The sequence below is a fragment of the Castor canadensis genome, chromosome 9 (assembly GCF_047511655.1).
Source record: "Castor canadensis chromosome 9, mCasCan1.hap1v2, whole genome shotgun sequence".
In the NCBI taxonomy this organism is placed as follows: Eukaryota; Metazoa; Chordata; class Mammalia; order Rodentia; family Castoridae; genus Castor; species Castor canadensis.
This window is the reverse complement of record NC_133394.1, coordinates 134,502,087-134,525,998: the sequence shown is the minus strand read 5'-3', so window position 1 is coordinate 134,525,998 and position 23,912 is coordinate 134,502,087. Positions and strand designations below refer to the sequence as shown.

Genomic DNA, 23,912 nt, shown 5'->3' with positions numbered 1-23,912 from the left:
TTTCTTTCTTTTGGTACTAGGGTTTGAGTTCAGAGCTTTGCACCTGCTAGACAAGCACTCTGCTACTTAAGCCACATCTCAGTCCTTTTTGCTTTAGTTATTTTTTCAGAGAGGGTCTTGCATTTTTTGCTCAGGCCAGCTTCAGGCCATGATCCTCCAACATGTGCCTCCCTTGTAGCTGGGGCTAGGTACATGTGCCACCATTCCAGCTTATTTGTTGATAAGGGGTCTTGCTAACCTTTTGCCCAGGCTGGCCTTGAACTGCAATCCTCCTGATCACAACCTCCCAAGTAACTGGGTGAGCCACCATACCAGCTTTTATTTTAGTGTTTTTTGCCAGTACATATGTAAAACAAAAAAATTTAAATAACAAATTAAAATAAAATGGTAAAATAATCAAAAGTTTTCTAAGCAATATTTTTTCAGATGCCTGCAGGACTTACTTTATTTTTCTGTGTTTTATAGAGGGAATATAAAAGTCCTTGAATAAAATGTAAAATAGTTTATTAAAATATGTAAATAATAATTCTCAACTGAAGGGTTGTCCCCTTCAACAGGGAAGGTTATCCTCTTTGACCAAGCATGCAGCCCAGAGAACCACTGAGGGAGAGGGAGCCTAGCCCAGCTGCTGAATTGGCTCAGTACGCACTGATAGCACTCGAGTGTCAGGTGTCACAACCATTGGCCTTGGCACCACATACATCAGCAGATTAAAGGATAAAAAATGTCAGTGGCTGTCCAGTGGGCTTGATAAAATTCAACGGCCACTTCTAGTCAAATCTTTCAATTAAATGGAACTGCTGAAACATAATAAGAATATTTTTAAAACTAACATTTGTACAAACTAGGCAGAAATGCTGAAGTTCTTTTCATGGAATTAGGAATGAGGTCGTGATACTGTGATTATTATTATTCATCATAGTTTTGAGGTCCTCGCTAATGCTGTGAGACATGCAAATGTGTTGGTTTATGCCGAGAAGAGCCACAGTCATCCTCTGTGCCAGCGATTACGATTGTATACCCAAACATCCCAAGAGATAAAAACCCATTATTATAACTAATAAAAGATTTTGGTATGACACATGGGTATAAAATAAAAATATAAAACCCACTCTTTTCTTTACACTATCAATGCAAATTAGAAATATAAAAGTGACAAAATACTTCATTCATAATAGCAGGAACAGTAAAACATCTGCAGAGTAAATTTAGCAGGAAAAGCACAAGGTCCATATAAGAAAAAGTATAATACTTTGTAAAAGATATAGAACAGTAATCTATCTTTATATAGCATTCACCTTGTACCAGGCACTATTCTGAGCACATTACTAATATTAATTTATTTATTCCTGACATCAACCCTACAAAGAAGGTGCTATTGTTATCATTTTACTGAGGCCTAGAAAAGCTTGTTAATTTGCCTAGGGTCACACAGCTAAGATCTGAATCATAGTCTTGGGTGAAATACCTTGATATCACAAAACTTACAGGTTTTTTCAAAACAGATATTTAAGCAATCCCTTTTATTTTTAACTGTATAGAATTATTGTAAAGTTCCTTTGGAGCTTAAATGTCTAAGAGTAACTTTTACAGGAGTCTCAAGCTGAGATACAGAATACTGAGACAATTTAGCAGGAAGCAAAATTGCCTCGTGGACTTGTGTCTAAAGGCTGAGCTCCAAGAACAAAGAGGTCTCCCATTATATACCCTTGCAAGCAGGTTACAGAAGCAAAAGCAAAGCTTAGCCTGCATATGGCTGCATGTGACTTCATTGGCTATTTCATTTCCCCAGTGCTATGTGACTTTCTTCATGTTTCAATTCTTTCAGTTTTATCTCTCTGCTTTGCCATCCCTTCCCCCTGTCTCATTATCAGAACACAGCCTGTCTGGCTTTTTTTCTGGTCCTCCTCTCTGCTACATAACCAAATCAATTAAAAAAAAAAAGAGTGGTAAACTGTTAAGTGATTCCAGTCTAGCATTTTATTTCAGTTGGTAATACATGTTTTTTTAAAACAAATGATGATGATAATTGATTATTCTTCTGAAAGAAAACAGTAAAATCTTTTGATAACCAGATATATGAGTACGTTCCAGGTAGATTATAAATATTTAAATGAAAAAATTAGCAATTTTAGGAGAATATGTGCATCAACATGTGGTACTGGCATCTTTCCTAAAACAAGTAAGAAAACTCAAGCCCGTAAAGAACTTTTAAGGAATTGCCAATATATGCCATAAACAAAATTCAAGCATGTTATTTTGAAGAAAAAGTATTTGCAACACAAATGACAAAGGATTAATCCTCCTTGAAAACAAAGTCCAACAAATTATGAAGAGATAATCTAATTGAAAGACGGGTACATATTATGAAATACGGACCTCTCAAGTGGAAGCCCAGATGGCAGGAAATATATGAGAGGATCTTCAACTTTAATGTTGGCTGGGAGAGTGCAAAGTCACACAACAGTGAGAGATCATTGTTCACATTTGAGAGAGTTAGTAGAGGTGAGGACATAGGTAACATGTACTCTAGTGTTGTTCGCTGGGATTTGAATTCACATTATTTTTGAAAGTTGTCAGGCACTCGTTAGACCAACTTAAGATACACACAGTCTTTCCTACCTTTGACCACTAATCCTATAGAAACAAACCATACTGCATATAGATTTTTACTGAAGTGTTATGTGTAGGGACAAACAACTAGAAACAATCTGAGTTTCCATGCATAGAGGAATGGTTTAAAAAATTGTGATACATCTGTATCACAGCTTCAAAAATATTAAGGTATATGTAGCTATTAAAAAGAATGAACTAGGTGTACATTTGCTAACATAGAGGCACAACCCATGATACAGCATTAGGTTAGAGAATCTGAATAATAACTATAGTATGATTCCATTTCATGTTAAAAAAAAACAACTAAAACTTCCAGGCATGATTATATATTTATATAAGCATAGAGAAAAGTGGAATAATGCTGCAAGTAGCACAGAACAGTACAAAACAACAATCACCTTACTACTTAAGGAAGACGGAATGGAAAGAGAAAAGATGATGACTTTTTCTTTATTCAGCTGTAGATTATTTTTCTTATTTTAGTGGTCATATATTAGTTAATCTTATTTTTAAGAAGAGATAACCTTTTGCCAATTGGCAAGAATTGGTATTTGAATAAGGTCGTTGTCCACCATTAAGGACCTTGCATTCTAGCCAGAGAGAAGGAATCAATAGATACGATGAAAGGTAAATAAAAAGGTAAAACAGTATTTCTTCAACTAAAAAAACCAAAAAAATCATGAGAACTAATTAATGGTTTTTTAAAAATAAAATTTAAAGTGACTAAAAATAGCCCAGATTATCAATGCAAAAGTCACTTTGACTTAAACCAGGGAACCGTGAATTAAACATCTTAAGATGTAACCAAATCAAATTTCAGGAAACACAGGGTAAGGTATTACCCTGCTAAGGCAGCTGAGTTCAATAAATCTTCCTCCTGTCACAGACGAGCCTATCCCACAACTCTTCTTGTTTGAGGGAATGTCTTCTACAGAGGTTTGTGGATCCATGCTTACTATGAAGCCAAGCAGCCTGTAGATAAGGGCAGAGACAGGGTAAAGTGCCTGAGAGATGAATGGAGGGATTCGGAGGAATACAGAGGTCAGCTGAAGTAGTAAGGCGTTCCATCTCCCTTTAGCACAGCTACTACCCACTTGATCCCTTCCTTCATCCTTGATGTCCTGACCAGCTGTTAACTTGATGCTCACCTTGATTACAGTCTCAAGTCCCTTCTCTCTGTTTCCCTCCCTCCCCCCATCCTTTCCTCTCTAATTCTCTCCTTTTCATTTTTTCTTCTCTTCTTTCTGTTGCTTATTCTATATTAAATTAGTCAGATTTTATGGTATTATGAGATCATATCCTAATACAAAAAAGCTGACATATTTCATATGCTATACAATTGTTCTTACTACCAGAGGTGGTTTATTATATTTGACCTGATTATTTTATAATAATGTAGGTATTAGAAAAGCAGTATAGGGTAATCTTTCTGGGTGTTTCTGCAGGTTCTGGCATCAGATTTCCTGCAATCAAATCTTACTAGCTTTGCTGCCTTCAAGTTAATTTTCTCTCTCAGCTGTAGCTACTCAGATGTAAATGGGAATAGTAATCACTTACTGATTTCACTCTTAGTATGGGATTAAATGAGTCAACTCATGTATAATGAGTAAAACAGTACATGATGCCTAGTACCTACTTGATAAGTAAGTACTCTGTTTATTATTAAAGTTATACTTAATTTAGTATGGATTAAATACCCACCAGTGCTAAATGTTATCTTAGTGATGGGAATAGGCATGTTTTGAACATCTATTACTGCTAGTCAACCATGGAGCTATAGTAGTAAGTAAAAGAGGTCCTACCCTCTTAGTGTTTATAGTGCAATTAATGACTGTTATTTATTAAAGTTTGAATCTGCCCTTATGAATGTTAATAACCTTTAACTTTTTATTCATTTTACTTTTAAATTCAGGATGTCTTGTATTATGAGCAGCTTAAGACCAATGTGATACAACATGACCTTTTGGTGGACAGTTTAATATATAAAGTAAGTAAAAATATGCATAGTTTTTTCCCATTTCATTGATATCATTTAAAATGGAGAGTTTTATTTCATTATGCAGGACCTGTACTATATACAATGGTACCTATTAAATTTTAAAAAATTATTTAAGTGATTATTGTATATATAAAGTTAAGGTTGTAGTTCCAAGTTTGTAGTCTGTATTAATGTTGTCTTCTTTCCTGTGAAGCTATCCTCATGATTGTTTCGGTCCTCCCCTTTTTTTGTTAAGAGAATAAGCATTTCTTGTCATTATAAATTTAAGTTTGCCACACAAATGAAATTAAAAAATCACTTGGAAAAAAATGAAATTAAATTAAAATAAGACTAATATTTTGTCTTATTTCATAATTCTTTAGGCTTACTTGTATATTGTCTTTGTATTGAAGTCATTTTTAATTTCTTTTGGTGTCTGAATACATAGTCAAGTACAGCTCAAGTTTTATGATAGGGATACATCAGGTTTTGCTTTGTGATTGGGATGCATGTAGGTTTTGCCTCTGAGCATCTGTCAATCAAGAGTCAAGTTGTAGATACTTTAAGCATGATATAGGATATGACTAATTCTGGATTAAAAATTAGGCTGCTTAAAAGACATATATTTTAAATTTGAAAATTCAAAGAGTAGAATGCTTGTTGCTCGTTCTCAGAAGTGGGAAGGAGAAGATTACACATTGAGGACCCAAAAATTTGTCTGAGTAGAAGATGGCCCAGGCCACTAAGAGCAATTGCTGCTAACATCTGATGGCTGCTTACTGTGTACCTAACGGTGCTACATACATTTTATATAGATTATCATTAATCTTGACAACTACCTCAAGAGTAGCTGGGACCAGCATTTAGACTCTAAATGATAAATACATTTTTCCTGGGCAAAAAACTTCCATTCTGCAGGATCAAACATAAAAATAACAGTACTTATGGGAAAAATAGGTGGAGTAGACCACTCAAAACCTTAGAAACTTTGTAACCAGCATACTAACAAAAACAATAATTGGTGGGTTAGGAGAAGAATCAGACAGCTCAGGCAATTTCCTCTCCAAGGAGTTATTTAAAATGTACAAAAGTAATAAAATAGAAATGCTAAAATGGAAATAAAAGCAGCAATCTAGGCCACGGGAGCACTGTAAAGATGGGCACAAGCAGTGTCCCACCTGAAGAGTTGCCAGACTGGGGTGCCCCTCTGGAGAGGGAGCCCCAGTGAAAATGGGGCTCATGGTGATGCAGCATCTGAGACTTTTCCTTTCCTGCTAAAGGTTGTATTCTACACTTGCTGCTCTGGCTGCCCATGTTTAAGAAATATTCCATCTAAGACAACACAACGCCCATGTTATATGGATATCATTCTCCTACTTTTTACAGACTTATTTTAATCTAACTGAAAACAAGGTAGAATTCCTTTAATGGTTAAAGGAATGAGTAATACAGGGCAGAACCAAATACAGAACATCATCAAACCTTCTCTAAGCTAAATTATTAGTTAAATGGTTCTAACTAAACTGGATTTCCCCTCCTCCCCAACTTCCTTTGTATCCACACCTACAGTTTTCCAATATTTACTATGACCTGATAATTTATATGAGTGTGTCTTAACTTTTCCACATTATCACACCCTGAGGAGGATAATTAATTTCTAATGAAAATTAAATACAAAGAGCAAGATTTTTTTGGATAAGATGAGCTTTGGAGCCATATGCTATTGTAACATGTAAAACATTTTGGTTCCCAAGAACCAGTTTTCATCCTCATAGATGAACACCTCCTCTGTTGAGAATGCACAATCTCTGCCTTTGCCGTGTTTGTTTCCTTCTAATTTAGAAGACCGGCCTCCTTATTCTTTGTCCTTAGTCTGTTGCTTCAAGTTTTTCAGACTTGGCACACATTTATCACTTCCAGGGACATTCATTACTCATTCCATCTACCCCTGATTGCTGCTTTGCTCAAAAGCCCTGTTGGGTATTATAGGAAGTTTCAACTATACTATCATGGATTTCTACAATTTTTTTTTTGTAATTCTTCCCATATTTTTACTATGTATTTTACTCACCAGTGAGATATATTTGGCTTCTGATATTTGTATACTTAATCCCAGCCCATCAGTATGGTATCCTTTAGGTCTGGAATGTTTTCATACTAGTAAGGTTCAAGTTCTATATTTAAATACATATAAACAGATGAAGATTACTATAAGTAAAAGGACTTTTGGTTAATTTTTAAAATAATTTTTGGGTACCTGCTTTGTATCTGATACTATCCTAAGCATTTACTCACACTTTCTGAAGTAGGTAGTTTAGTCAGCTTTTCATTACTCTGACAAAATACCTGAGATAATCCACTTTTAAGGTGGAAGGTTTATTTTGACTCATGGTTTCTTTTAGTCCATGGTCTCTTGTTGGCTTTGTTGATTTTGGACCTGGGCTGAAGTAGTTCCTTGTGGCAGGAGTGGTGGAGCAAGGTTATTTGCCTTATGGAGAGACAGGAAGGGACCAGGTTCCCAATATCCCCATCAGTGGAACACCCCGAATGACTGGACCTCCTTCCACAAGGCCACGCCTCTTAAAGGTGCTAATACTGCCCAACAGAACTATGACCTGGGGACCAAGCCTTTAATACATGAGCCTTTAGGGACCACTTATCCAAACCTTATCAGAGACTGAGGTTTGGAATCATTAACCAAAGTTGTATAGTTCAGAGCAGCGGAAGTAGATTTCAGCTCTTAGTTAAATCTCTTGGAATGCCCATGTTCTTTATCACTGAAGCACATAAGCCTGAGGTTTCAACTCAGAGGCATCCTATGGGTAGTAAAAATGTCTTAGTTTATTCTTTCAGGCTTTTGTTTGTTTGTTACTGGGGAGGGGTACCTATATAGTGATGTGTTCCATCACAGGAAACTATAATTAAATTCTGTTAATAATTTTATGATTATTATTTTTCATTCATTCATTAAACATACTGGTTACATAATAGGTGCTAGGCATTGCACTTGTGTTAACTATATTTAAAAACAAAACAAAACACAAGACATTGGGGCTTAAAGAGCATAAAGTCTTGTATGGAGAGAAGAAAATTTTAAACTAGTCTCCAGCTTGGAGAGAAGAATACAGTTATATTTAAAGGAAGGAACTAAGGGAGGGGTGAGGATAGGTAAGACACCTAAAAAATTAGCTAGCATTGGTTGCCCTCAACGCAGAGAAACTAAAGCAGATACCTTAAAAGCTGAGGCCAATAGGAAAAGGGGAACAGGAACTAGAGAAAAGGTTAGTTCAAGAAGAATTAACCTAGAAGGTAACACACACGCACAGGAAATCAATGTGAGTCAATGCCCTGTATAGCTATCCTTATCTCAACCAGCAAAAACCCTTGTTCCTTCCTATTATTGCTTATACTCTCTCTACAAAAAAATTAGAAATAAGGGCAAAATAGTTTCTGCTGGGTATTGAGGGAGGGGGAGAGGGAGGGGGCGGAGTGGGTGGTAAGGGAGGGGGTGGGGGCAGGGGGGAGAAATGAACCAAGCCTCGTATGCACATATGAATAATAAAAGAAAAAGGAAAAAATAAAATAAATAAAATAAAATTCTATCCAGGGGAAGTCAATGAACTATCCCTTAAAAACTGAGTTCATGAGGCAGAAAATCAATGTTACTAGCCTCCCAGTAAAAGGTGGTGGTGACTTGCAAGTGAGCAATCACAAGGGCATGAAAGATATTTGGTATTTTGAAGGAAGAGCAAGTTTGTGGACTTGAACAATGAACTTGGAGCAATAATTTGGGGCCAGATTATTATGGTGGTTGCTTGGTTATGATGTATCCACTTGTCTTTTCCAACTTGAAAACATAAATACCATATTTGAGGGAGATAAAATTGAAATATCTAATAGTTATTAATGAAACCTTTAAAAGTTTCATTAGAAATTAGGAATTAGAGATCAAATAATGTGTTATATAGATTTGTCAAGTAAGTACATATCAGGGGTAAAATGTAATGAGAAGTTTTGGTAATCATACATGAAGTAATAAATTCATTGCAGTATTCTTTCTAAACATTCTTTAGGACTACAGCATTCATTTGTGTTCTTTTCAGCACTCTTTACTTTCAATTACAGGATGTGAAGTTGACAGCAAGCAATGATGATTATTATTTTGTATTTGAAGATTATTTATATCAGGTAAGATTAAAAATTGAGATGTATGTTTTTGTTTTAAGTTCCCTAAATTATGATACTTTAGGAGAGATAGCTCTATTGCTAACTAAACCCTTCTGAAGCCCAATCCATGTTTGTCAGATTAAGCATCTTATGTTTGGCATAAGGTTAAATTTTATTCTCACTGAAGAATAAGGTTGGAGGATAAAAGTTCCCAAATGAATTTTTGGACTGTTCTCCCTTTTCATATATGGTATATATCCTAAAACCTAGAGACATTAGCAGGTAAGTTTTCTACTTTTGTTTCTGGCCTATCAAATTCATATCTGAGCCATCCCAAGATGTTTAGAGAAAGCATTTTACATGATGCTTTTTTATTAAAATACTGAATAAATAAATAAGTGTTTTGAAATAAGTTTGTAGTATTATGATTACTGGTTGGCCATTTTATATACTGTTTTGGCAGACTTTTTTTTTTCTCTTTTATTATTCATATGTGCATACAAGGCTTGGGTCATTTCTCCCCCCTGCCCCCACCCCCTTACCACCCACTCCGCCCCCTCCCTCTCCCCCACACCCCTCAATACCCAGCAGAAACTATTTTGCCCTTATTTCTAATTTGTTGTAGAGAGAGTATAAGCAATAATAGGAAGGAACAAGGGTTTTTGCTGGTTGAGATAAGGATAGCTATACAGGGCATTGACTCATATTGATTTCCTGTGAGTGGGTGTTACCTTCTAGGTTAATTCTTTTTGATCTCACCTTTTCTCTAGTTCCTGGTCCCCTTTTCCTATTGGCCTCAGTTGCTTTTAAGGTATCTGCTTTAGTTTCTCTGCGTTAAGGGCAACAAATGCTAGCTAATTTTTTAGGTGTCTTACCTATCCTCACCCCTCCCTTGTGTGCTCTCACTTTTATCATGTGCTCAAAGTCCAATCCCATTGTTGTGTTTGCCCTTGATCTAATGTCCATATATGAGGGAGAACATATGATTTTTGGTCTTTTGGGCCAGGCTAACCTCACTCAGAATGATGTTCTCCAATTCCATTCATTTACCAGCAAATGATAACATTTCGTTCTTCTTCATGGCTGCATAAAATTCCATTGTGTATAGATACCACATTTTCTTAATTCATTCGTCAGTGGTGGGGCATCTTGGCTGTTTCCTTAACTTGGCTATTGTGAATAGTGCCGCAATAAACATGGGTGTGCAGGTGCCTCTGGAGTAACCTGTGTCATATTCTTTTGGGTATATCCCCAAGAGTGGTATTTTGGCAGACATTTTGAGCCTTACCTAGGTCTTTTCAAATCTACTAAAATAAAATCAATTATCAAAAATAGAATATAGGTAATTTATATAAAATTGCCTGGATGGCATTCTTTTTTTAAAGAATTATACATACCTAGTAATAATTTGATTTTGAGTAAATGTCAATGTAAATTTCATGGAGGAACATCCAGATTCCATTCTGCAGTTTCTGTGTGATCAAATGTATATCAGTACTAGCTGTTTGGATGAACATGTCTTATTTGGTAGTGGTATTGGTGGTGTGTATATATGTGAAAGAGAAGAAAAAGTAAAATAGGAATTTTTCAAAAGATTTAATTAATCAGACATTCTAAAAGCTGACATATAAAGACCTTATAAAATTTATTTATGAAATTAAAATTGAACTCTAGAAACAATTTTGACAGATTGAATGATATCTAGTGTATAATTAAATTTTTTATTTAAAAAATAGTGAAGATTTAAAATTCCATTCTTTAAGATAAAGTTAGTTATTAATTAAAAGTTGAAAAACAAATACAAAAATCTTCTGAAAATATATTTGCTTATGTAGTACTATGCATGGTTTTTAGTACTCAGTAAAGTTTTTGAATATCTACAGTTAATGCTTCATTTATATAATAATACTGGCTCACTGATACCTCTATACTTTAGAAATACTGAATCACTTCTGGAATGATGACATAAAGAACCCCACAAAACTATTCCCAATAGAAAAACTGTAACTAATGAACACTGTATTTTAACAAACAACACATTTAAAGTCTCTGGAAGCTATCCTAAGGTTATACCACAACCTTAGGACTATAAATGAAAAACTGTTTATTCAAGAAAACCTATTAAATATCAATAAAATCCATTTGTGGTGCTTAATTCATAACCATTTTTACTTCCCCTCACCCCCAGATCAGCATGATAGAACTTCAGTTCAGCTGAGTGTGGCCAAGAAGATGGGGCTTCCTTTTTCCAGCTTCTAGACAAGGGCTACTGTCTCTCCACGAGAAGGATAGATGGTCAGTTATTTCTCCATCCTCTTCAGCTCTGCATTGCAGATGCTGAAGTCCAAATGAGTGCCAACAGCTCATTAGGAGCTCCCTTTTCATAGGGCAGAGACCTTGCCCAAGGGCTTTGTTGTTCTAACAGGCCAAGAATGCTAAGACCTTGACTGCCCTCAACCCAGCTTGCTCATCTTGACACAAACTAAGATGACCAGGCTACTGCTGGTACCCAGTGCTTTTCTCATAAAACAGAAGTGTCATTCCAGGAGAAGCTCCACAGCAGTGACAGATTTTGTCTGATGTGTATGGAAGAGGCAGGTTAGTCATAACAGGAGCTCTGCAGCCCTCCTCAAAGAACTAACTTTATGTGGAGAGTAGTGAAGTTTCAACCTAATGTGGCTCTCTAAAACAATGGTGGTTTTATTGCTAAGCTATTAAGAGGAGGGTGATAGCTCCAAGAGAGTGGCAAGCTAACCCATAAGCAGCTAGTTTGCCAGTGACAACCAAAGATAGAGACAGCTATCTTATTGAGGTAGGAACAGACCGCAAAGATAGCTTCAAAAACAACCTCTGCAAAGAAGTCAAATTTAATCTTATCAGATTATACATAAAATTTATAGATTTAAGTATTGTTGTAAACAGTAGAATAATCAGATGGCAATTAGTGGAACCTAATATCTAACTGTGATACCAAAAGAGGCATAATAAAGTTTAATCAAGATCAGGAGATAGTCAAAAAGCCTGGTAAAATCAGTGACATTAAAGTGATTATGTATATGCCTGAAGTTGTACCCTCTGATGTACATCAGAGGATTTACACTATTGGAGGCATAGACTTCAATAAAAGTATTCCAACCAAGTCACTAAATAAATAAGCAAAGAGCAACCACAAGCCCCAGCTGCCTGGAGAAGTTTCTCAGTGTTGCACTTAACAGCCCAAACGTCAAAGCAACCATTGTAAACATATTCAAAGAATTAAAGGAAACCATGCTTAAAGAAGCAAAGGAAGGTATGGTAACAATTTTTTCATCAAATACAGAAGGTCAACAATGAGATGGAAATTTACAAATGAAAATTCTAAAGTTGAAAAATTTAATAACTAGAATGAATAATTTCTGGAAGGGCTCAACAGAGTATTTGAAAAAGCAGAAAAGAACAGTGAATATGGAAGGCAGATTTATAGGTAAATAAGCAAAGCCTTCGAGAAATTTAGAGCACCATCATGCTCATCAATGTATAATAGGAGTGTCCAAACAAGAGGAGAAAGGAAAAAAGATGGCTTAAACACTCCCCAAATTTAATGGGAAAAATTAACTTACACATTTAAGAGACTCATTGAACTCCAAAAAGGATAAACAGAGTCATCCACATCTAGACACATCATAGTCAAACTGTCAAAAGTTAAAACAACTGGATAATCTCAAAAGTGCTGAAAAAAAAAATTCAATGGTATTTTTTAATCTCATGCGCCACTAGTTTTGTCCTCATATGTCTTGTGATCCTGGGCAATTCACCAGACCTTGATGGATCTTCATGTTCATGTTAAAAATGAAGGTTTAGACTATACACTTTATGTATTTGTGAGAACTAAAACCAAAAACAAAAAGCCCACATGTCATTTATGTGATTTAACATAAGACAAAGCAATTAGGTTTTTCAATGAAAGTATTAATTACATATTGCTTTTATTCTTTTTAAACCCAAGTTTTAAAGTTCTTTTATCTCAAGAGTTATTCATTGCTAGGATTCTATCTGTTGAGGTTTTCACAATTTGTTATGCAGGAAATCTCTCCCAAAGACACAGTAGTTTAACTGATATTAGTCTATGAATCATTTGTTTCATTTCTTTACTACAACTAAAAAAGTATTCTGGCCTTCTTATTTGTGTCTCTTCTTAATGCTGGCCACACTGTCCCTGCCCAAGGCCCTAGCCCAGACACAAACACAACAAAATCATGGCCATCTAAGATGTGCTTTAAAAATACTATGTAGTAATTTTCATACTTTTTCTTTATAGTACTTATTATAGTTTATTTGGTAATTTTATAATTCTCTCTCCCATATATATTCCATAAATGTTTTCCTCAATGCTAATTCCAGTGTCTAGTATACTATAGATACTGAATAATTTATTTAGCATCATATACTTTTTTCATTGATGGAATTAATATTTTCATTATTGAGAAGAAATTTTATTTCTTTGAAAATTTAATATTAGCAATTATTGGCTGATTGAAGTTTTACTATCATTTTACAGGGCTCTAGATTTACTTCATTTAGAGTTTAATTCTTAATGTGATGGATCCTTTGTTATGAGAGGACTCCTAAGGAAAACAGATTAGTTAATGTTACACAATAAAAGATATAAACAAAACCATATAAACTCAAAAATCTACTACTTGGAAAAATTTACCTAGCTTGTTAAATTTTTGGTGCATTCTCTGTTATTTTTATCATGAACCTAAAATTGTTACAACACCGAAATTATGAACACAAATTATCTCAACCAAAAGTCAATAATTACATTATACTCTCTGACTATTCTACTTCAGTGTGTAGCTAGAAGTGTAAACTTGACAAGTCTGTCTCATTTGATGGCTGAAAAGGATTGCCAATTTTAAGTTACAACTACAAAGCCTCTTTGGTGTTGGCAACAGGAGCTTGCCTCATTTGGTGAACACTCAGTGAGGGTATCCATTTCAAATGAGAGCAGTAAGAATTTCTCTAAAAAGTGCCAGCAATAACCCCTAAAGTCCCATTCATTTTTGCATATTCCACACATAAGTGACTTATACATAGGAAAATATATAAGTGAATGAGTGACAACAGAACCAATTACAATCAATAGAAGCATTTTCTGAGAAAAGGCAGAAAAATCATCAGTACATATTCATTGATCCTAACAGTATGTATAAATGATACTACCTGTGATGGGGTTATATCCTAGTTAAGGAAGCAGGACTAAACATACAAAATATTTGGAAATTGTTTTAAAGTGTTTATATGAAGCTCCTAATATTAAATTAATATCAGAGACAACAGTGAGCACTATAAAAGTATGCTTTAACCATATTCCCATATTTGAGCTAAATAATTTAACTCAAATTATTTTTAGATTTTACATAATGGTTTCAATTGTCTCATGACTGCTGTTGTTTTGGTTCTTTGGTAAAGTATAGTACCAGCATTGGTACATCATCTCCAGGACTTAATTATCCTGCATAACTGAAATGTTAACCCACAGAATAGCAACTCCCACCCTCCCTCCCTTCCAACCCCTTGGCAACCACCATTCCAATATTTGCTGCTTTGTGTTTGTGGCTGACTATTTTTTTTTTTTTTTTCATTTTTCTTTTATTATTCATGTGTGCATACAAGGCTTGGTTCATTTCTCCCCCCTGCCCCCACCCCCTCCCTTACCACCCACTCCGCCCCCTCCCACTCCCCCCCTCAATACCCAGCAGAAACTATTTTGCCCTTATCTCTAATTTTGTTGTAGAGAGAGTAGAAGCAATAATAGGAAGGAACAAGGGGTTTTGCTGGTTGAGATAAGGATAGCTATACAGGGCATTGACTCACATTGATTTCCTGTGTGTGGGTGTTACCTTCTAGGTTAATTCTTTTTGATCTAACCTTTTCTCTAGTTCCTGGTCCCCTTTTCCTATTGGCCTCAGTTGCTTTAAGGTATCTGCTTTAGTTTCTCTGCGTTAAGGGCAACAAATGCTAGCTAGTTTTTTAGGTGTCTTACCTATCCTCACCCCTCCCTTATGTGCTCTCGCTTTTATCATGTGCTCATAGTCCAATCCCCTTGTTGTGTTTGCCCTTGATCTAATGTCCACATATGAGGGAGAACATACGATTTTTGGTCTTTTGAGCCAGGCTAACCTCACTCAGAATGATGTTCTCCAATTCCATCCATTTACCAGCGAATGATAACATTTCGTTCTTCTTCATGGCTGCATAAAATTCCATTGTGTATAGATACCACATTTTCTTAATCCATTCGTCAGTGCTGGGACATCTTGGCTGTTTCCATAACTTGGCTATTGTGAATAGTGTTGTGGCTGACTATTTTAGAATCATGCCAACTCTCTGCTCTTCTGTGACAGGCTTATTTCTTTTTGTTTGTTTGTGTCTTTTTGGATTCTACCACTCTGCCACTCTGCCAGCCCTTTTTGCATTGTTTTTTGAGATAGGGTCTCATGTTTATGCCCAGGCTGGCCTGGAATGCAATCTTCCTATTTGTCCTTCCCCATGGACCTGGGATGACAGGGGTTGCCATCACATCCAGCCTTTGGTTAAGATGGAATCTGGCAAGCCTTTTGCCCAGACTGACCCCAATCTCTACCTCCCAAATAGCTAGGATTACAGGCTTGCACCACAGTGCCCATCTTATTTCAATTAACATAATATCCTTCAGGTTCATCCATATTATCTCACATAGCAAGATTTCCTTCTTTATATGAACTAAATAATGTTCCACTATATGCATATATGATATTTTTATCCATTTATCTACCCAAATAAGCTTTAATGTGGATCTTTATTCCCATTACATAAATTGAAGGATAATTATGACACAAAATTGAATTTTCTGCATATGGTCAGGTACTAGATAAACACTTTCTATGGTGAAACTTTTTATTTGTTTTATAATTAGCCTGAATTATTAAAAGTTCATTTAAATTAATAATATAATTGTATAATTGTATGTATGCAATGAAAGTAGTTTTCTATAATCAGAAAACGAGTTCTGTCTTCCTCTGGGAAAAATTTTATATATTTTTAAACATGCATGTGCATCTGTGTGTGTGTGTTTGTGTGTGTGTGTCTGTGTAATAGGATAGAAGAAAGTTTTCTTATCTTTAATTGAGTCTTACCTTTGGCAGAGCTTTCTAGCAACACAACTACTCTAGGGGAAAATTATTGATGATGATAATAAAACAAATTTAGTTTTTCTGCCTATGCTCTGGGCCCCATATCCCTTCCAGCTATAACCTGTTTAATGGATTTTTGACTATACTACAAAATTAGATGGCATCTGCCATCACTGTATCCACATACTGACTTGGAAACCTCCAGTAATCCCTTATCAAAGAAAATCCAGTCCCATATTACAAGCATTCCTGAGTGCCTCCTGTTAATGCTACCTACTTTTTATAGGCAACAACACTAAATATCATAGAAATAATAGATTACATCTAGGTATTCTAAAATTTACTTTTTATTTTGCATGGAATTCCTACAAATGCTTAGTAATGTTGAAAGTTTTGAATTATCTCTGAGTTTTAAAATGTGTTCAATCAGTAGACACCCTTATACAACAGAAGTATATTAGACAAGGGCAAACCTATATGAATAGCATTAAGCCTCTCAGCAGAAGCCTTAAAGGCAAGGAGAGCATTTACAGATGTATTTCAAGCCCTGAACCAAAATAACTGCCAAGCAAGACTTCTGTGTCCAGGAAAATTACTTTAAAATTGAAGGAGAAATACCTTTCATAATAAGCATAAAGTAAAGCAATTCATGACTATTAAGCAAGCATTGCAGAAGATTGTTAAGGGAATCCTATATACAGAAGAGGAAGAAAGATATATACAAGCACAAGAGCTCAGGAAAAAGTAAGTCTCACTAGCAGAATAGTTAAACAAATAGAAAGTAGGAAAGAGTCAAACTATTAACTCAGTAAACCAGCAAACTTCTAAAGAAGGGATAAATTAGTACATGCCTCTCAATAACAACCCTAAATATAAATAGACTTAACTCTCCAATTAAAAGGTGCAGAACTGACCAGGCACCAGTGGCTCATGCCTATAATCCTAGCTACTCAGGAGGCAGAGATCAGGAGGATCACAGTTCAAAGCCAATCCAGGTAAATAGTTCACGAGACCCTACCTCAAAAAGCCCATCACTAATCAGGTCTGAGTTCAAACTCCAGTACTGAAAAAAAAAAAAAAGCAGACTGACTGGATGGATTGAAAAACAAGATCATGCTGTCTACAAGAAAACTGTCTACAAGAAGCCCACTTCACTGGCAAAGATGCCCTCAGACTCAGTAAAAGGATAGAAAATGAAATTCTAAGCAAAAGGAATTTGCAGGCAAGCAGGAATAGCTGTACTCATCTGACAAACCATATCAAGCCAAAATTAGTCAGGAGCAATAAAGAAGGTTACTATACATTAACAAAGGGAAAAATTCATTGAGAAGATATAAAATTATACATTTATGTGCACTGAATACTGGTGCACCCAATTTCATGAATCAAGCACTACTGAACATAAAGGGACAGACAGGTCTGATACGATGACAGAGTGTGACTTCAGTACCTGGCCTCTCAATGATTATCCAGAAAAAAAAAAAAGGTGTCAGCAAAGAAATTTCAGAGTTAAACTGTACTGTAGATCAAATAGACTTAACACACATCTACAGATTTTTCCACCCAAAAATCTGTGAAATACACATTCCTCTCAGCAGCCCATGGAATTTTCTCCACGACAGACCACATTTTAAGCCATAATGCAAGTCTTAGCAAATACAGAAAAAAATGGAAACAATTTCGTGAATCTCACCAGATCCTAATAGAATAAAGTTAGAAGTCAATAGCAAGAGAAACTAAGTGAACACATGGAGATTGAATAATGTGTTTGTGACTGACTGCTCAGTAGGTCACTGAAGAAATCAGGGATGAATTTTTTAGATTCCTAGAATCAAATTAAAATGAAAACACAACTTACAAGAACCTTGGGGATGTAAGAAGGCAATTCTAAGTGAGAAGTTTATAGCTATGAGTGCCTACATTAAAAATAATAGAGATACAAATAAATAAGCTGATGATACACCTCAAGCTCTTAGAAAAATAAGAGTAAACGAAACCCAAAATATTAGGTGGAGAGAAATGAAAAAGATTAGGGCAAAAATCAGTGAAGTATTGACTGAAAAAACAAAAAGTTGGTGCTTTGAAAAGATAAACAAGATTGACAAACTATAGCCAAACTAACCACAAAAAAGAGAAAAGCCCCCACCCAGCACAACAATTAAAAAAAAAAAAAGTAAGAAAATACCCAATACAAAAAAAAGCTGGCAGAGTTGCTCAAGTGGTAGAGCACCTGCCTAGCAAGTGTAAGGCTCTGAGTTCAAACTTCTGTACCATCAAACAAAATAAATACTAGCATGCAAATTCTTGTTTCAGGATCTACTCCATGAGCTTGTTGTGGCATTTTTAAAGATAGAACTTATGCACACTGTTACAGAAAATCAGAAAAACTCATGTGATCTCCCACTAGTCAGACATAAGCTTTCCAGACTGTCATCTATGTATATGCTTTTGTTAAAAACGAGACTAGACTTTTTCTTTAACTTGCTCTTATTTTATATATTGCAAATATATTTTCATGTACCTCTTGATGATTTTAAAAAGATGATTATGTGTGTATAGTATTCTATCATTTAAAAAATTAAAAATAAATAAAATGTAGGAAAAAAGACTCAATACAATTGGAGATGAAAAGGGGGATAATACAACAGATATCACTGAAATCCAAAGAACCATTAGGAAATATTTTGAAAATTTACATTACAATAAATTGAAAAATATAAAGAAATGAGTAAATTTCTAGACATAGATGACTGACCAAAATTGAACCAAGAGAATATAAGCAACCTAAACAGACTTTTAACAAACAATGTGATTGAAGCAGTAATAAAGAATCTCCCAAAAATGAAAATCCCAGGATCAGATGGATTCACAGCTGAATTCTTAGTTTTTGTGTTTTTCTTTTCAGTACTGGAGTTTAAATTCAGGGCCTCAAACATACTAGGCAAGTACCAAACTACGTGAGTGATGTTCTCGGCCCTGTTTTCTTTTCGTTATTTTTTTGGATAGGGTCCTCAGACCACTGTCTTCCTGTGTACTTGAGATTATAGTCATGTACCAATATGTCCAGCTTGTTTATTAAGATAGGGTCTCACTAACATTTTGCCTGGACTGGCCTCAAATTGCCATCCTCTCAATCTACCTCCTGAGCAGCTGAGATTACAGGCTTGCTCCAACACATCCAGCCTTTTATTGATGAATTCCACCAGACATTTAAAGAACTAACACCAATGCTCCACAAACTGTTCCATAAAATAGAAAGGGAAGGAACACTTCAAAAGTCATTCTGTAAAGCTAGTATTATCCTGATACCGAAAGCTGGTAAGAACACACACACACACAAAGAAAACTATAGAACAATTTCCATGATGAATATAGTTGCTTCATTCTTTTAAAAACTTATACTATTTTATTTTGAATTTATGCCATTAGTCCCCCCAAAATAACCATATGCAATCTTACGCTTTTTCTGAAAATATCAAAATAATTAGCCTTTTTCTGTGTCACTTCACACGTACATGGATGTCTTTACATGACATGACATACACATAGAACAGAATTGTCCAAAGGGTATGTGCATTGAAAATGTGATGGATATTCAATTGATTATTTATATCCTTTGTTTTCTTTTAGCATTTCCATGTCTTTATAGGAAAAGAGAACTAAATGAGTGAGCTCAATTCATAAAGTGCTTTATTTTTTAATTTCCCATTTCAGAACTATAAAAAATATATTTGAGCACTAAGTTTGAGGTAATTTATTACAGCAGTAAAATAAGCTAGTATAAATAAAAAAAGAATGCAATAAATACAAGTAAAATAATGCAAAACATATATACTTATATCTTTCTGTCATTGCCTTAGAGGGAAAAATAATTCTTTTTTTTTCTTTTTTTATTGTTTTATTATTCATATGTGCATACAAGGCTTGAGTCATTTCTCCCCCCTGCCCCCACCCCCTCCCTTACCACCCTCTCCACTCCCTCCCTCTCCCCCCTACCCCCTCAATATCCAGCAGAAACTATTTTGCCCTTATCTCTAATTTTGTTGAAGAGAGAATATAAGCAATAATAGGAAGGAACAAGTGTTTTTGCTGGTTGAGATAAGGATAGCCAAACAGGGAGTTGACTCACATTAATTTCCTGTGCGTGGATGTTACCTTCTAGGTTAATTCTTTTTGATCTAACCTTTTCTGTAGTTCCTGGTCCCCTTTTCCTATTGGCCTCAGTTGCTTTTAAGGTATCTGCTTTAGTTTCTCTGCGTTAAGGGCAACAAATGCTAGCTAATGGAAAAATAATTCTTAAAGAAAAATTTGAATTAACCTTCCCTTAGTTTAGCAGACTAGGGGAGCACAGTAATTTCAGAAGAAGCTTTGTGTTTAAATATATGTCCCTACAGGCCCTGTTGCCTTAAAGAAGACAAGATACCTGAGACTGCTCCAAGGAGAAAATTGGTGATTGTAAGGTGATCATGCCAGAGGTGGCATGTTAGGCAGTTGTACTGGTATACAACTGTTGGATATAAGCAAAGTGCTGTTACCTACTAGTGTAAGTTGTTTTAACTGCTGAAATTCTAATTTTTCAAGCTGTAACAAAATGACAACTTAATTGTAAACTTGTTAGAATATGTAATTGTAAAAAACGATGACAATTTTAATCAAATTACCTAGATAATTTAACTTGCATTACTTCCAAATTAAGTAAAAATTAAATTTTATTGGGGTGATGTTATACATGATACGGATTTACTATATTTAGAAGAGTTATAAGAAATTGGACATATTAAGTGTGAACTATGGTTGATACAGCAGAATCTTACCTAAAATATCTACATATAGCTACAAAAGATTAACTGGGGCCTAAAGTTTTCTTAAATATGCTAATGTGTTATTATATTTGTGGTAAATGTTTCTGAGATACAAGTTATTTATGTAATGAAAAGCACAAAGAAATGGCAAATACCACTTGGACAGTCACTTTAAGTAAATACTATGAACATCTTGTAATTTGTGAGGTTTTTACATTTTTCTTCAACCCAGTTTGGAGAAATAAATGATAATTCAAGAGTGGATTTTAAAAACACTCTGCCTTCATTTAAATTTTCATAAATTCAAACTCCAGTAGACTAGCTACCTTCAAAATAAATTCCAGATGGGTTGGTGATTTTGCCACACAATGAATGCAGTAGAATGCTATATGAATTTGAGTAAAGTTGGGCTAGATTTTACTGTAGAAATATATAAATTCAAAATCTCAGAAGCTTAAAGATTTGTTTCTTGCTCATGATCATATCCATCCTAGATAGGAAGAGGACTAAGCTCTGTGTCATTCTCACTACAGAACCCAGGCTGATGGAGTAACCACTGTCTAGAACACTGATATTTATCATGAAAAAAGGAGTCTGATTAATAAGCTGTGGTTCTTGAAGCTTCTGTTTGGAATTTCTCAAGTGACACATATCCATTTCATTGAGTAAAGACCAAGTCATACTGCCATACCTAACACCAATGTGGCCAAAAAAGACAAGCTGAAATATGTTCCCAAAGGGGAAAAACTAGAAATATTTGATTAACAGCACCAATGGCTTTTATAAATTAAATGAATGTATGTTGAATATAAACATGGAGAGGGTTTAATTTCTAAGCATGAAAGAAAGTATAGCATATAAAAATCAAAAAATATGTCTATGACCAAAATAATCTTAAAATTATTTGAAAACATTTGCAAATGTAGACTTGGGGTACAGTGTGTGCTCAGCATGCAGGAGGCCCTGGGTTCCATCCCAACACCCAATTCTATATGCACATGGGCATGTGTGTGTGTGTGTAGCCTGAAAGTGTATGTATTTATGCTAAAAATGAGAATCCTTAATATGTGAACATTTTAAACAATAGTTTTAAAGACACCATTTTCAAATGAGCTAAAATGATGAGCCAGAAAATAACAAAAAATGAAAATTGAAGTGTTCAACTAATTAGTAATTAAAGCATCGTAAATTAAAGCAAGCTACTGAGTTTTTTAAACTATACGATGATGATAACCTGTTTTGGTAAAAGAGAAATGTGCACTAACTTACTATTGCAATGTTAACATGCAAACTACAACAAAAACCTTGAAAAATGCCTGGGTTTCTGGAGGCCAACTTGGCAATGTGTATTAAAAGTTTTTAAATGTAGCCAGGCATGGTGATACACTTCTGTAATGCCAGGTATTCAAGAAGCAGAGGAAGGCGAATCACAAGTTCAAAGTTACAGAGATCCTGTCTCAAAAACAAAATAAAGAACAAAAGAGTGGAAGGCATAGCTCAAGTGGTAGTAGCATGTTTACCTAGCAAGCTTGAGGACTTGGGTTCAAACCCCAGTACTGCCAAAAAAAGAGAGAAAGACTTACATCAATAATTCCCATCGCATTTGACCAATGATTGGGAAAGCGGAAAAGTGAAAAAAATTAAGTGTTCAATAATAAGGCAGGTTAAATAAATAATTGTTCATCCATACAGTGGAATATTCTGCAACATGAAAATGTACATAGAAAATGTTATTTTTATAATATTAGAGAAAATAGGTTGTAAAACTGTATGTATAATCCTTTCATTTGAAAAATGTATGTGTATGAGAACACTGCTTGAGTAGTCTTTTAAAGCATAATAGAAACAAATTGGTGACAGCAGTTGGCACACATTATACTACTAAGGTTGACTAATGGCCAGTCTCCATCTCATTTTAACCAAAGCGGGGCCCCTTTCTATGTCTTAGACACAAAAGGTCCCTTCTCCATTCACTGTGATACAAATTCAGTCCTTAATCTGTGTCTGACAAACCCCTTTTCTGCCTTTTCCAGTTGTCCAAATTCTTTCTTTTCTTTTCTTTTTTCTTTTTCTCTTCTTTTTCTTTTTTAGTAACATCTTTAGAATCCCAGGTCTTCTGATACCAAGACTCAGATTCGCTGTCACTAATTTCTTTCCTAGGGATTGGAACCCTGCCCGAAATTCCAGACTATAGTCAGCAACTAGTTTCTCCTATGAACATCCTTGATTCCTGATTTGGCCCTATTTCCCCTCCAGACAGAGTTGCTACATTTTATCTGCTGATCAGGAAAACCAGCTTCTACCTTGTATTGGGCAAGCACTTGTTCTACCGCTGCCGCCATCCCTTCTCAATACCATGAGTTGTCCACCCCTGGCAGGCCCAACGGTCTGTCACTCCAGAATGAGTCTGATTCCAGTTTTCTGCATTCCCCAAATTGTTCTATGCCATTGTGGCTACCTAGGGTTGGCCCTAAACCTTTCTCATCTGTTAAATTTCTCTCAGGAACTTATTTCCAGATAAAGCGTAAGAAAATCAACTCATAGTTAGTCACTTGCATTTTCTTCTGTTGTTCAAAGTTTGGTGGCAAACACTGAGAAATCTTTGTGAAAACTTAGGCCATCAACAGTTGGCATTCAACTTTTAACACTAAATGTAGGCATTCCTACAGAGGGCATCTGCAAGGCATGGCACTGCATCCATCTCTTTTAAATTATTCTTGTGGGCTTCATTGGGTCTTTTAGCCTAGTTTATCTTCATTTTGTTGGAGTCTGGATCTGAGTATCTGTTTTCTTCATTCCCCTCTGGTTCCTGTACTAATTTTTTGCTGTGGGGAAACTGGTTTCCCTGTTTTTTCTGTCTTCCCGTCATTGTCTTTGGTGTTGTTACTGTCCCTCTACTGTGTGCAATTAAGTATTTTCTAGCTTGTAATAATAACAATGGTAATATTTAGAATGGAAGGGTGAGCGGAGATGGAAAGCAAGAAGTTAAAGAAAAGGGAAGAACAAATAAACAGATAAGAAGGAGAAAACAGAACAAGGAATCAGACAAGAAGGTTTCAAAGGTATAAACAGGGAGCTTTAGTGTACCAATCGACAGTAAGCTGAACAGACATTACAGAGACAGAGGATTGAAAATAAAAATAAAAAAATAAAGATAAGAATAAAAATAAGTAAATGAAAGAAATATCTATA

General features: G+C 35.2%; 1 protein-coding gene across 4 annotated transcripts in view; it reads left to right on the top strand.

Annotated features, from left to right (window-relative positions):
* Tbc1d19 (TBC1 domain family member 19) overlaps nt 1–23,912 on the top strand; it is a 151,079-nt gene that overhangs the window by 69,486 nt on the left and 57,681 nt on the right. For all 4 annotated transcript variants that reach the window (XM_074042503.1, XM_074042504.1, XM_074042505.1 and 1 more), the window contains exons 12-13: nt 4,529–4,603; nt 8,720–8,782. In XM_074042503.1, coding sequence (XP_073898604.1) covers nt 4,529–4,603; nt 8,720–8,782 — 138 coding nt within the window. The remainder of the gene's footprint in view (nt 1–4,528; nt 4,604–8,719; nt 8,783–23,912) is intronic.